Here is a 14,366-nt window from a genome sequence, read left to right as displayed (position 1 = left end):
TTAAGTAGAGCTGATATGTAGTAACTGAAATTCTGACTGAGGCCCAGACAATTCTATTCCAGATTCTAACTCTTATATCAAACCAATTCCTCACACCTAAAAATTTCTCTACTGCTATATTCTTCCACTGCTTAGACTTTCAAAGTATAAGCTCTTAAGCTAATAAAGGACTATACTTTTTGATGCAGTGAAAGCTAGTTTTCATGTTATAACAAAGAATATTTATTGACAGATTAATGTCAGTTTGGCTAAAGGACACTAGAGTAGGGCTCCAACCTCTCCAACAGGTGAAGGCCTTGAAAGTGTTTACCAATCACGAAAGTTAGAATCCTGAAGCCATGCTGGAATGGAACAACTGTCTCCATATTCACACTCAGTTACCCTTTAGGTGCTGCCATGTTGTTTCTCCTAAAATATATTTCAAATATACCTCATCCTATCTATTCTCAGACCTCTCATCATTTTCTGCCTCTTCTATATCAGCCTCATAACTGGATTCATTCCTGTCTCTCCTGGCCCCCTCAAATCTGCCTTCAGTACCAAGATCCTCTCTTTGCTGAAGGAAGTAATGAATGAATGAATGAATCAGTAAGTCAATGATGAGGATACAAATTAGCATAGTAATAGCAGTGATGGATAGAAGAAGTATTTCAGACACTTTGACATGTTTAATGGTTTAACTTCATCCTAAAAGCAGCAGACAGTATATAAAGAATTTGAAGTAGGAAAGTGGCACGATCATATTTACATTTCTAAAAGATATTTTTGTGTGAATAACCTCATGAAAGAACAGAGTATTTGTTCTTCTGATTTCCATTTCATTCCATTGTGAACAAATTCCATTCCATTTGTTCAGCCCTGATTTCAAATATTGGCTCTACCAATTGCAAGCTAGATGAACTTGGGCAAGTTACCTAATTTCTATCTCAGTTACCTCATCCATGAAATGAAGATAATAAAATATTATCTTTCAGGGTTTCGAGGAAGGATAAATGAGTTAATAAATGTAATTAGAATAGTCACGAAAATAAAGTAATTGCATAGCTATATTTTAAAAATCTACCAATAAGAATTTTGGGTTCTTGTTCTTCACAGAAATCCCTGGTCTTGCTTATAAAATTTATTCTTAAATTTTTATAGAGATTTTATTACCACTAAAATTAAAATTTTTCCCCATTTCCTTCTCTAGTGTGTTATTACCAGGTCAATGAAAACCAATTAATGTTATGTTATATTCAGGCAAATTATCATATCTCTTACTACGTAAAATATTATTAGTAGGTCCCAAGAGCTTTTTAGATAAACAAACTAAACCTTAGCAAGTGGAGAAAGCTTTACTGCATTTTACCTATATTTAAACCACTTAGTTCCTTTTAATTTTCAGAGTGAATCCTCTATGACCTTTAGGGAAATATTTAATAAGAATGACAAGGGCTCCCACTTATACCCATGAATAGTACAGATGCCAGAAACATCATCATGCTCTAAAGAACTACAAAACTAGATAAAATATATGAAACAGCTATTTTTGGTAAATAGATAATAAACAGTGCAGGACTATCATCCTTGGGAGAGGGGAAAGAGAAGAAGAAAGGCTGTGACAAATAGGCTTTCAAAAATACTGTGCTAAGCAACCAAAAGTGTGGCACTAAAGAGTATCTACCATACAAACTCTAGAAACCTAACCTGTAACAAGAGAGCAGATCAATGGTCATTTGAGGCCAGTAGTGGGAAAATAGGAGTTGGCCAGAAAGGAACAAAGGGAGCCTTTCGGGGTGATGGAAATATTTGATTGTGGTGATGGTTACACCAATGTACACATCTATCAAAACTCATCCATGTGTGGACTTAAAATGGGTACAATTTTTAAACATAAATTAATATCAGTAAAGTTTATTTGGAAGCATGAGAAAGGTGAAAATAAGCATCCCTTTCCGGTAATTTATTTTTTATAGGAAATTGTCCATGTTCTCCAGATTTTCATTTTCTTGTCATAGAACCTCATCTTAAAGCACGTTCCCTTGAAACAGACTTCAAAATGGAGATTTGCTTAAAGGGGGTTTATTGGGAAGTACACTAGGGGAAAAGCATCCGCAAGAAAGTATGGCAGGTGTGATTAGGCAGATGAAGCACTTCACCTGTGAGGCAACAGTGGCAGTGGCCATCCCATTTGGAGCTAAGGTCCTTCAGGGCTGTCCCAAAGAGCTTGTCTAAGAGGGTAGGGACTTTCTATTTTTATATCAACCAGTTTTGAGATGTGAGATGTTCCCAGTATATACTGGACCTTTTACACTGGATGGGAACTTGGGCGAGACAAATGCCTTCATCAAAAGCAAATCCTGAGGAGAGTCATAGCTGCAAGTCATCAGCCACCAACACTCTCCACAATGAGGAAGAGTCTTCTGGTCCTGAAGGAGATACCTGAGCAGCACATCAGAGTGCCCCCTAGGGGCTATGTGTAGTATTCACCAATTGTCCTTTTCTTCTCCCTTGCATCTTTGCTTATATCCAATTTCTCTTTTACATGTGAGCTTTCTTTTCCCTCAGTCAGACTAACAGTGGGCTCACCTATCGTACATGGACATTTTAGCAATTAGCTCTGTGATTGATTCATTATTTTTACTATGTTTATTTTTTATTTAATTCAAATTTTCTCTTAATTCCTTCATCCTAGTTTCTGTTTATGTTGTTATTCTATCAATTTCTTAAAATAAGAATTCATATTTTTCTTTCTTACTTAGTGATGAATATACAATAGAGGTATTTATAAGGCTTGAAAATGTTCCTGTGTATAGCTCTATCCCCCATAGGTTTTGCTACTAGGTGTTTTTTTCTCGTAGTTCATAATTTCTCTTTTTAAAATGCTTTTTTTCCAAGTTTATCTAATAGAGTTTTTCAAAATTTCTAAAAAGACAAGATTTTGTCACTTTTTGTGATTTATTTTAACTTTCATTGAATTATGACCAGAGAATATGCCTTATAAAATCTTTTTTTCCAATGGTTTAATTCATGTTCAAGTAAATGATTGATTTTTGTAAATATTTGGTGGACAAATGAATGTAAATATATTCCCCTCATAAATTTCTATAGTTACATAAGGTCCCTTATTTTCTTCAGTGCATTTAACCTTAAATTCCCCTATGTCATAAATAATGCTGCCATGCCTACTTTCTTTTTGTTTGCATTTTCCTTTTGCTTTTGTATCTCTTCGATCCACCTTAACTTTGTATCTTTCTTTATCATTTTTTAAGTATGAAGACACAGATTTTGTTAGGGCATATAGCTCAGTTTTATGTTTTAACTGAAAGGCTGTGTCATTTAAAGGGGAAAAGGCAGTCTGCTCATACTCTCTAAGATTTGGTTTCTTCTTTTTGTGATAATTTCGTTTGTTTATTTTGCATTATTATTTCCTCATTTTCCTTTGTGTTTGATGATTGCTATTCTATTTTTCCCCTTGTTAATTTGGAATTTCTATTCTCTTGAGTTTCATGATGACCACCTTCTTTGTCCCAGTTCTCATAATCACCAACTCTCTATCCTCATAAGAAAATAAGATACCAACTATTTCCCCCACCAAGATAATTTATTTCCTCCCTTTGCTCCACCCAAATCAGAAGAGCTATTTCCTCCTCTTCCTCCACCCCAGGATCCTAGTTTTGCTGAAATGGATTACTGATTTTAGTTCTCTATTATGTTTTGATTTTTCCCTACAGTAAATCAGTAGGTATCTTCTAAGACCCCTAGTTTAGCACTTACATTACGTACTCTCAGTTGGTTCTTATCCTCTTCAACCTAATTTTTGGAGATTGACTCTGCACCCTTGCTTAAAGTATTGGGTATTTTCCCATCAACTCACCCTAAAACCCAGTGATCCCTTTCAGGTGTTGATTTGTTTCATTGCGTCTCTTCTGAAATGTCTATCCAAGCCTCATAGATTTATTCTTAAGTCCCTTATCATTTGCCTCTTATTCTGATTTTATTTTTTAATTTAGTGCTTTGAAATAATTTTCACATTTATAAACTTTACCTCAACAATAAAAATCTCCTCTGTCAATTCTTTTACAGAGTTGTTTACATAGGAAATCGTGGGACTTTTACTATTGTTTGGGGGTGGGGGTTGCTGGTGGTGATAGTGTCATTCCATGACAAAACATGTACGTATGCTGATTTGAATATCATTCCGCTTTTTTATTATTTTTTATTTATATTATCCTCCGGATTTTTTTCAAGCATATGTTCTATTTGCACACCTCACTGGTCTTCCTTTGTGACTGCTGGATTCTTAGAATGCCTCTCTCTAGAAAAGTCCATTTTAGTTTGCTCTTGGGGTAATTTGGGCAAATGCAAATATAACCAGCCCTGGTGGAAAACAGTGAAACTGGAGCTAAAACACTCCATTCTCCCTACCTTCTACAGGAGGACTAGAGTTATCCTGTCACCACTCTGGAGGTAATAGATGATTTAATAATCAGCTGAAACCTCCTCAGGCAGCATTTGCAAAGCAAAAAAGGACAGAGGTAGCTGAGAATCTGTGTATATGGAAAGATGGAAGAATCCAAGGACAGCGTTAGAGACACCAGAGGTGAGGGAAGGATTAGCCTGGTGGTGTAGAAGGGGACAGTGGGGAAAATGAAAGGTTAAAAAGACGAGACATTGGTCCCCATGGGATATCCTAAACCATGAGATCTTTTCTTAATACCCCCTGATATGCCCCTTCTCTACTATCTAAGATTAGCTAGGCAAAGCCATAATTCTTGCTCCCTGAAATTGACTGCAGGTTACTCATATACCTCCTTTAGTAGAACTTAAACTTCAGCTATGCTCGGTCCATGGAAGAACAGTGTCAGGGGTACCTCCTGCTCTGATCACCTGGTGAGGAACTTGCCCTCCCCTTGTGGAGAGAAAAGATTACAGACCACCAGATAACACTCCCTATCATGAGTAATCATGAGAAATAGTCTTTTGATAGCCGTTTCACCAAGGACAGCAAAGATCAGCTACTCTGAGGTATATAAATTATTCCAATAATAGTGATAATTGCTAGCATCCATTGAACCCCTACCACGTGCCAGTGATCATGCATACATTGCCCAATTGAATCCTCCGAGCACCCTGCAAGGTAGGTGAGGGTTAGGAACATAAAGCAACACATTCAAGGCCTGTATCAAATAGCAAATAGCTGAAATTCACCTGGAAGACTGCCAGACTCCAATGCCCCCAATTCTTTCCAGATGACCCCACTTACTCTGTCAACAAAATGAATAGCATGAAAAAAAAGCACTCCACATAAATTAGATTGTCATGGAAATGCATCCACGATGTGGACATGAATAGGGACCTCCTGTCACATTTGCCATACAGTTCTAGGCTTTCTCCCGGCTCCTGGGAAATTTCCCATCGGAAATTGGAAGATACAGTGTTTTGAGAACCCCAAAAATCAGGAACCCCACAAGGTCTGTCTTGTTCATATACCCAGAAATAATCCTTTTCCCAGAAGACTAGGGAAACTCTTGCACAGGGAAGGGAAGGGCAATGGATGGAAAATTCATCACTGGAGATAAGCTACCATATTGCCTCTAGCTGCTCTGCACAGGTCTGAATGCCTCCAGAGAGATCCTGCAGTAGAGAACACTGCTCCCTCAGCCCACTGTTTGGACTGTCACTACCTCACCCTAAGACACACAGTAAAGTATAGTAAACAACTGGGACTTGACAATAGACGTAGGTTTGAATCCAGGCTATGCTCTTAAGAACTGTGTTCCTTAACCTCTGTGAGCCTTAAGTTCTTCATCACATAATATGGATCAAAAGACCACCCCCACAGAGGCAATGAGGGCTTTAGAAGACTATGTACAAAAGTTAACTCATCAGAAAATGAGCCCTGTAGCATTCTGCTGTTGGAGTAAGGAGACAGACTGGACATTTTGTAGTTAACCCTGGTTGGGGAAGAGCATATGCTTTCTCCCTCCTTTAAATTTACAATGAGCATTACTGCTTTAAAGACTTCAAATATTCTTACTATATTAAGAAAGGTTTCCTAAATTCATTTGGCCCCTAAATTGTTTCTATGGTTTTGTAACACCGAGTTACATCCAGAGATACACACATTTTGAGAAAAGCAACATTTTTAAAGGAGATTTCCATTCTTTTATACAAATGGCATAAAGTGTCAGAAAGAAATTCATTTTTTCATTATATTTATATTACCTTTATCTGAGGCACCTAAAAATACCCAGAGATAAACTGACAGCTATTGAGACAGGCGAGCAGATCTTATCCTCGTATTACAGTATCGCAGCTGCCAAGAGACATGATTTGATCCAAGAAAGATTGAAAGCAACAATCAGAAGCCATGAAAAAGCAGTGCAGAGTATTTCTTAAACTGAGAAAGACAGTGAAATATACATCATCCTCTCAAGAGACAATGACAGGCAAAGCCTCCCACCCTCAAAGTCCCCAGTTTTGTTTTGTTTTGTTTTTTCACAGCCACCACCCTGCTCTGCTTTCATGAGAGCCACAGCAGAGCCTATGCAGGAAAGAGCACCAGAACCAGGCTTGAAAATCAAATCCTGAAACGCAAGCTCTGGCTCTCCCATCAACAAAGTATTTACTCTCTCTAGGTCCCAGTTTCCTTAGTTATAAAACAGGGCTAACTTTTATCTGACTAGAAAAAATACTACGGTTTAGTCAACTAATGCTGCAATTAACTGAAGCATTCAGAAGATAGATACATATGCCACTTTAGAACCTCAAAGACCTTCAAGATTATCTACTACAACCTTTTAATTTTACAGATGATGAAAGTGAAGCCCAGAGAATGTAGCGATTTGTCCACACCACTCATTAGTGACACACCAGGACTTCAACTTGGGGCTCCTGACTTTTAATCAAGAGGTCTTCCCACTATACCTCAAAGATCAGATTCATCTTCACTTGTGTTTAACATCAAATGAGCATAAAATTAAGATGAATATAGCAATGGATCCCGTGAGTAAATATGAAATCCTCTTATCTAATATATTCAGGGGAAAAGGAAATTCTGGTTAATCAAAGAATCTGTCTAACGGAAATTAAAAAAATTCTTCCCACAAAAAGGTCAGGGAGCCCTAATATACACCACACACAGATTAATGACTTTCAAATCATGTGAAAGCAATACAGTTCACCTTTGAAACTAGGCTGGACATAATTTCCTCTGCCTTTGATGACTTTGGATTTGCACATTGCCTCAAGGCAGCCACGATGAATATCAATCATCAGAATACTAAGGGCATAAACTTGGAGCCCCACTCTGAGATTACACTACATGTGCAGGACTGGTTAATAGAGCTCTGGGTTAATGGAAATCCAGGTAGCAGAGGAGGTATTGTGTTCAGATTTATGATCAGTTTCCAGGAACACAGTAATTTAGAAGATTTTGCATCTTTACTTTTTATTTAAGATAATCTACTGTGTAATATTTTACTAATTTCAGAATTAAAAGTCAGCATCATAAAAGGAAAAAACAACAAAGATAGTTCACAGAACCTCAAGACTTGAATAAGATTTGGAAGTCAACAAGTCCCACATAATCCTTTAAAAGATAAGGAAGGAGTGGGGCTCAAGAGGTGAACTGACTTACTTAGAGGCTGAGTAGGAACGTGAACCTGAAACTTCCAATTCCCTGCCAGGGCTCTTTCCTGCTATAGGATGCAGAATCTCATGGTTGATTTTTCACTGTTTAGTCAGGAGAGCCTAAAAAGACCACTATTTGGAATTAAGGGTAGCGCATTCAAGAGAAGACATTTGGATTACAGTGGCCATGGAGAGTAAGGAGCAGTGTTTTCTCCAAAGAATAAGATTCCCCCATTTAGTTACTACTAACCTGTCCTTAAACGAGATTAATCCATCCCACACATGCCTGGGAAGTCACAAGCTCCCTCTGACTACACACTATCTGGCTTCCAAATGCCTGCTACCATCCCACCTAGATGGACTGAAATTTCACACTCAATAAATACTCCATAAATAAATATCAAATTTACTGTCTTCCAGATCTGAATTGTTTCCCATTTTCTCCATTTCTCAGCAGCCTGCTTAAAATCCTTTGTTTCCAATCATGATAAAATTTTCTTTAACAAGTTTCTCTCATCCTTACACACACACACACACACACACAGAGAGAGAGAGAGAGAGAGAGAGAGAAATACCAAACTGTTTATACCACACTGTGCAATTCTTGTTTCTGTAACTTTGATCATGTTAGTCTCTCAACTCATTACGCCTTTCTTTTCCTACTTCACCAGACCATTTTGCCTATTTTCTGTCCATGCTCCAAGACTAGAGAAGTCACCCATTATAGAAAGCCTTCCCTAACCTCCACACCCAACTCACAGGATACACTAAGCACCCCTCCTCTGTTCTTCCACTGTATCCTGTACTTAATCTCCTCTGTTCTTCCACTGTATCCTGTGCTTAATCCTCTCATTACACCTGCTACATCACCGTGTAATATCCCTTAAGATGTATGTTTTTCTCACTATGCTGTAGTAACTTGGAAGCAAGATCAAGAGTCTGTCTCATTTCACTTTTGTATTCCCTGTACCCAACACACTTTGCAGGCTCTTAATAAATGAGTGAATTAACAAGAAAGCTAATTAATCAATCAATAGATCTTTCCCATCTTTCCTGATCTTTTTAGTTAAGCTCACATGGTAATATCTGTATTCTCCATAGGTCTATCCTAGGTTCAGGAACTATTGACAATGAAGAAGCTAAAATAAACAGTCAGGCAGTGATCAAAGAATCAGGCAGTGCTGGTAAATGGATGCATGATTTCCTCCATATTGAAAATGAGGTGTGTGGTTTTTTCTTGCACATACTGGAAACTACAATGCAACTAAATCACAAATATGTGACAGCAACAACAAAGACATATTTGTACAGTTGTTTAGCATTTGTAGATCATCTTCTTGGGCATAACTGCATTCTATCTTCAGAACAATTCTAGGGAAGTAGTCAGAGTCAATGTCATCCTCAATCTACAGATAAGAAAACTGAGACTTCAAGAAATTAGTAAGCACACCAAAGTCCAAAGATTAGTCAATTAAAGGCTCAAATACTATTATTCCAACTCTTAGTGCTCTCACCCTGTTATCTGAAAATGTTTTTTTTTCCAAAATAAAAGTCAAAATGATCTTATCTCTAAATTATAATCTTTTTTTTTTTTTTTTGGTCTTTTTGCCTTTTCTTGGGCCGATCCCGAGGCATACGGAGGTTCCCAGGCTAGGGGTCTAATCGGAGCTGTAGCCGCCAGCCTACGCCAGAGCCACAGCAACGCAGGATCCAAGCCGCGTCTGCAACCTACACCACAGCTCACGGCAACGCCAGATTGTTAATCCACTGAGCTTGGGCAGGGATCGAACCCACAACCTCATGGTTCCTAGTCGGATTCGTTAACCACTGTGCCACGACGGGAACTCCTAAATTATGATCTTGACCTCATTTTCCTGCGTGCTGGCTGCCCATCCTGCCATCCTAAGCCTGGCTGCCTTTCCTTCTCCTTAGGAGGGCTAAACACAGCTTCCTCTAGGACCTAGTAACAGATGCTACCCTGTAACAGCTTAAGGAGCTGCCTGACCCTCTCTCTATCCATGGTTGCTTAGAAGCAAGAAAGCAAATTATTATCAAACAGTCTCCTTAGATGGAAAGCACAATTCATATAATAGGTCAAATCCTTTCCACCAAATGTCACTGAACAGAAACCCTTAAGTGATAAAGAGATTCCTTCTGCCCTGGACCATTTATTTAAAAGCAGTCTTGATGTGACAAAATTCCAAGTATGTGCACACAGGCACATGTGCATGCACATACATACACACACAGAGTCCTATTTTTTTAGTTATTTGTGCTATGTTCTTATTAGATTTTAATATGATAACTCATAAATCCCCATAACATGCCTATAAGACAGTCTTAACATCTCCACTTATAGCTGAGGAAACTGAGACCTGGAGAGCTGCAGCAGCTTGAGTTTACCTAACTAGCTGTATCCTCGATGGTTACGAAGACATGCTGAGCTAAACTACTTAATCAGATCCTAAATTTGCCACTTGCCTATTCTGTGAAATTTACTTAATCTCTCTAGCCTCATTTCCTCTTCTGTAAAATGGAGGTAATAATAATAACTTTCATCATACAGCTCTGTTATTTTTCAAGGTCCCATCTCTGCTTCAAGCAGTGGATGAGAAAGAAAGTGTGGAGAAGATACACAAGTCCTTTTCATCTTGACCCAGAGGTGACTCGCATCACTTGTACTACTCCACGGCTGAAACTTAATCATTTACCCACCCTTCAAGCAAGGGGGCTAGGAAATGTGGTCTAAAGATATGCCAAAGAAGGAGAAAGCAACACCGAATCCTGGCGGAAAACTAGGCAACTTGCAGCACCGTTTACAGAGCTTTATGGTGACAATTAAATAAGATAGAATGTGTAAAGTGCCTACCATATTATAAGCATGCAATGAATGCTTATTATAAAAACTACACATTTTTTTGTCTTTTGTCCTTTTAGGGCTGCACCCGGGGCATATGGAGGTTCCCAGGCAAGGGGTCAAATCAGAGCTGTTGCTGATGGCCTACGCCAGAGCCACAGCAACACCAGATCCGAGCCGCATCTGTAACATACACCACAGCTCACGGCAACGCCACTTCCTTAACCCACTGAGCGAGGCCAGGGATCAAACCTGCAACCTCATGGTTCCTAGTTGGATTTGTTTCCGCTGCGCCATGACGGGAACTCCCAAAATAACTATTCTTGATAAACCCAAGAAACTCAGAATTCCTAATGTCTCATCTAATGCTTTCTTTCTTAACCCTTGGAGTATACTACTTCTTTGAATATATTGTACTAACTGTAACCAGCCCTTGCCCTTAAAGAAATTAACAAACTATAGGAGGATACTAGAGTTCCCATCCTGGCTCCATGGTTAACAAATCCAACTAGGAACCATGAGGTTGCGGGTTCAATTCCTGGCCTTGATCAGTGGGTTAAGGATCCAGCATTGCCTGAGCTGTGATGTAGGTCACAGACTCGGCTCGGATCCCATGTTGCTGTGACTGTGGCGTAGGCCAGCGGCTACAGCTCCGATTAGACCCCTTGCCTGGGAACCTCCGTATGCCACGGGAACGGTCCCAGAAAAGGCAAAAAGACAAAAAATAAAAAAATAAAATAAAATAAACTATAGGAGGATACTGAATGATTAGTATAATTGAAAATAACATATAAAAATCAATTTATAACAGTTGGAGTAAGAAACATTCTCTTATTCATTTCATTAACAGATACTTATTAAATACCTACAATGAGCCAAATATCTTTTAGTAGTTATCATAAAGATAAATCAGTGTTCGTGGTAGAACTGTCCATTATTTCAATGACAGAGCTGATATAATGTGGTTGTCAGAATCTTTGGAGAAATACACAGCATATCTTGATCAAGAGGGATGCTGCAGAGGGATCTGAGAGCTGGTGCTATCTGCTCACCATTGCCCAACAGGCTGCCTGAAAGCAAGTCCAGCTGAATCAAAACATAACGACATCATACAAGTCACAGACAGCTCATTCCCTAGATTCCTTTTCAAGCAAGAACCATCAGGCAGCAAATACTCAGTAACAGGACAAGGTTCCAAATTATTGGACAATCCTAAAGAAAGAGTGAATCTGACCTGCTTACCTTCCTGTCGCTATTTTCTAGTTCTCCTCTGAATTGTGTTCTCTCTGCTGATTCCTGAGACATTCAATCCAGGCATCTCTCTGGCCATGAGAATGCACTTCAGAGAGCCTCAGTTTAGGGAGTAACTGCTCTGAAATTCTCAGCAGGGTTTATGTGAGGCCATGCCTTGCACTGGCTGCCCCTAGTCACAGACTGGGTGAGGCAGGGATCTTAAGGCAGATCCATCTCTGGAGATAGAGGATTCCTCCAAGGGTGAGTCTGGGCTCTCGGTCTCTCTGACAGCTGGCACAACATTCCTTCAACTGCATGACAACCTGCCATGCTTCCAAAATAACTGTGAGTAATAGCCTAAGCCTCTAGTGGGAAAAGTGGGCAACATGGAAGGACAGATGTAATGTAAGCAGAGAGATGGAAACACTTAAGAAAAAGTCAGAAAATGCTGGAAATCATAACCACTGAAACAGAAATGAAGATAAGCATTTACCAGCTTCCTTTTAGCCAGCTGTAACCATACGCCAGGATTCTGATTAACAGGATGTGCAAAGAACTGAGAGGTACAACTTTCAGGTCAGGCTCTGAAGGGGCATGCTGTCTGTAATAGTCATTAGGATTGTTCACTTTTATTCCACTACAGGATTGTAATTCCTGACTCTATGAGGTTAGGTGTGGCCATGTGATCAGTTCTGATCAATAGGTGAAGGGCAAAGTCTTTCAACTGCTATCCAGCTTGCCCTTCTCCTGCCACAGGCCCTAGCAAAGCTCTAAATGGTGCGGACCCATCCTCTGTCGTCCCCAAGGAATAGAAACATGAGGCAGAATCCCTGGTGACCCGTAATGAACAGATCACTTAAGCAAAAAATAAGCCATAATATTTTGAAAATGATTAGTACCATAGCACAATCTAGCCTATTCCAACTAAACTCCCCTTTCCCTCCCCATCTTCACTCTAGCTGAAACTCAGACATGATGGTGAGGCATCTTAGATCATATGAACAAGATCATAGTGACACGAGAGTGACAAAATGAAAGGAAATTGTGTCTCTGAAGTATTCTCAGAGCAGAGCCATAATACCAGTCAAATTTCTCTATGAAAGAGAAATAAAATTCTCTTTTGCTTAAAACAATTTTATTACAGCTAAATCTATATCCTAACTAATAAAGCAGCCCATGCCTCCTCTAGCTGGTTGCTTAGCCTTCCATCTCAAAGAAGTCCTGAAAGTCCCCTTTGTTACCATAACATTGGCCATTCTGAAGTCCTATGTTTTACCACGCATTAATAAATAGATTTGGACATAGCATTGCACTAACTGTTAGTTCTCAGGAAGAGTTAAATGAAAACAATGAAAGCTATCACCCACATGTGTATAACCATGAGGAGAAGTTAGATCCTTGCCCTACCTTGGCTTATTTTTAAATCCAATGTATTTAGAAATAGGAGTTTAACTAGGATAAACCACTGAAATGACCAATATTACCAATAAGGGGGAAGTCAAACGCTGGCCAATAGGAAACTTAGTGTTTATAATAGAAACTGCTCCAGGTAAGGTTAAAAAGTATAATAGATGCATGTTAAGAAGGCTTTGTTGAGTGAGCAAGTGCGTGAGCAGATGTAATTACAACGCCTTAAATTAAGAAACAGTCCATTTATACAATTAAATAATTCCCCAAAGTCATATAAATGATATACATTCCCAAAGCTTTTGTGTATCATTTATGATGCTCTCAGCAAGACTGCAAATTTTAAAGAACAGAAACTATAACTCAAACTCAATAAACTAAAGAAGGGAACTACCTGGCCCTTCTGGAAAACTAGATAAGGCTTCAGGAAAAGCTTGATCAAACATCTAAAACAATGACCATAAATGGGTTTCTCTCTCTTCATTTCTGGAGGCACTTTTAGGTGTTGGCTTCAGTCTCTAAGGCACCTCCCTCATCCCACCTCCCACCTCAGGATGGCTGCCAGAGGGCTGCGTGTTCCCTTGTTTATTTCCATCAAGAAACAAAGAATATACCAAACAAAAAAAATTTGGAGTCCCAGTGTGACTGAACTAACTTACATCATATGTCCATCTCTGACCAGAAGAGGTGAGACCTGAGACACATGCCATATCTTTTTGTGGAAGAGCCAGCATCCTCTGAAACATGGGGAAGAGATGGCCATCTTCAGAATAAACTGCTGGTTTATTTTCCTCCCACACAGGCAACTGGAATGCATTTCCCCACTTTTCTTGCAGCTGGATGTGGTCATGTGACTGAATTGTGGCCAATGGCATGAAAGCTTTGCCCAGGACAACCTTCCACATGTGATATTCTCTATCTTTTCTTTTTCCCACCTGATATTTATGCTAAAGACATGACTCTAAAAATTTAGAGGATGACAGAGCCAAAGAGATGGAAGGAATAGAGGTCTCTGAACGAGGAAGTAGAAACCACTTTATTAGGACTACCTATTCCCTAATGAATGTGCAGTTTATTTCTATAATACTCAGGCATTAAAATTGTGCCATGTATTTATTGCAACAGTCAACATCACTTTAACTAATATGATACTACAAAGAATACTGGAGTGAAGTTTCCAAGAGTAGGACAAATGATGTTGGACAGACCAAAAGAAGCAACATCCACTACAACAATGGTTTTTAAATTTTGAGTT

At 39.0% G+C, this 14,366-nt stretch overlaps 1 protein-coding gene across 17 annotated transcripts in view; it reads right to left on the bottom strand.

Annotated features, from left to right (window-relative positions):
- The window catches only part of LOC106504595 (uncharacterized), a 666,799-nt gene extending 652,865 nt beyond the window's left edge, over positions 1 to 13,934 (bottom strand). For 8 of the 17 annotated variants that reach the window (XR_014812200.1, XR_014812196.1, XR_014812201.1 and 5 more), the window contains exon 1: positions 11,714 to 12,019. Coding sequence is in view for 1 of the 17 variants with exons in the window: in XM_084971626.1 (XP_084827752.1) it covers positions 11,714 to 11,776 (63 nt within the window). In the remaining 16 variants the exon portion in view is untranslated. Of the gene's footprint in view, positions 1 to 11,713; positions 12,020 to 13,770 lie in introns of those variants that run through there. The other 9 variants (XR_014812189.1, XR_014812191.1, XR_014812193.1 and 6 more) reach the window with 8 other exon arrangements.
- Between the last annotated feature and the right edge of the window lie 432 nt (positions 13,935 to 14,366).

The sequence above is a fragment of the Sus scrofa genome, chromosome 8 (assembly GCF_054392235.1).
Source record: "Sus scrofa isolate SSC_HxYL_T2T_F1_AM1 chromosome 8, Sscrofa_HxYL_maternal_Yorkshire_Landrace_v2.0, whole genome shotgun sequence".
In the NCBI taxonomy this organism is placed as follows: domain Eukaryota; kingdom Metazoa; phylum Chordata; class Mammalia; order Artiodactyla; family Suidae; genus Sus; species Sus scrofa.
Note: the sequence above shows the minus strand (reverse complement) of the source record. Positions and strands in the feature narration are given on the sequence as shown.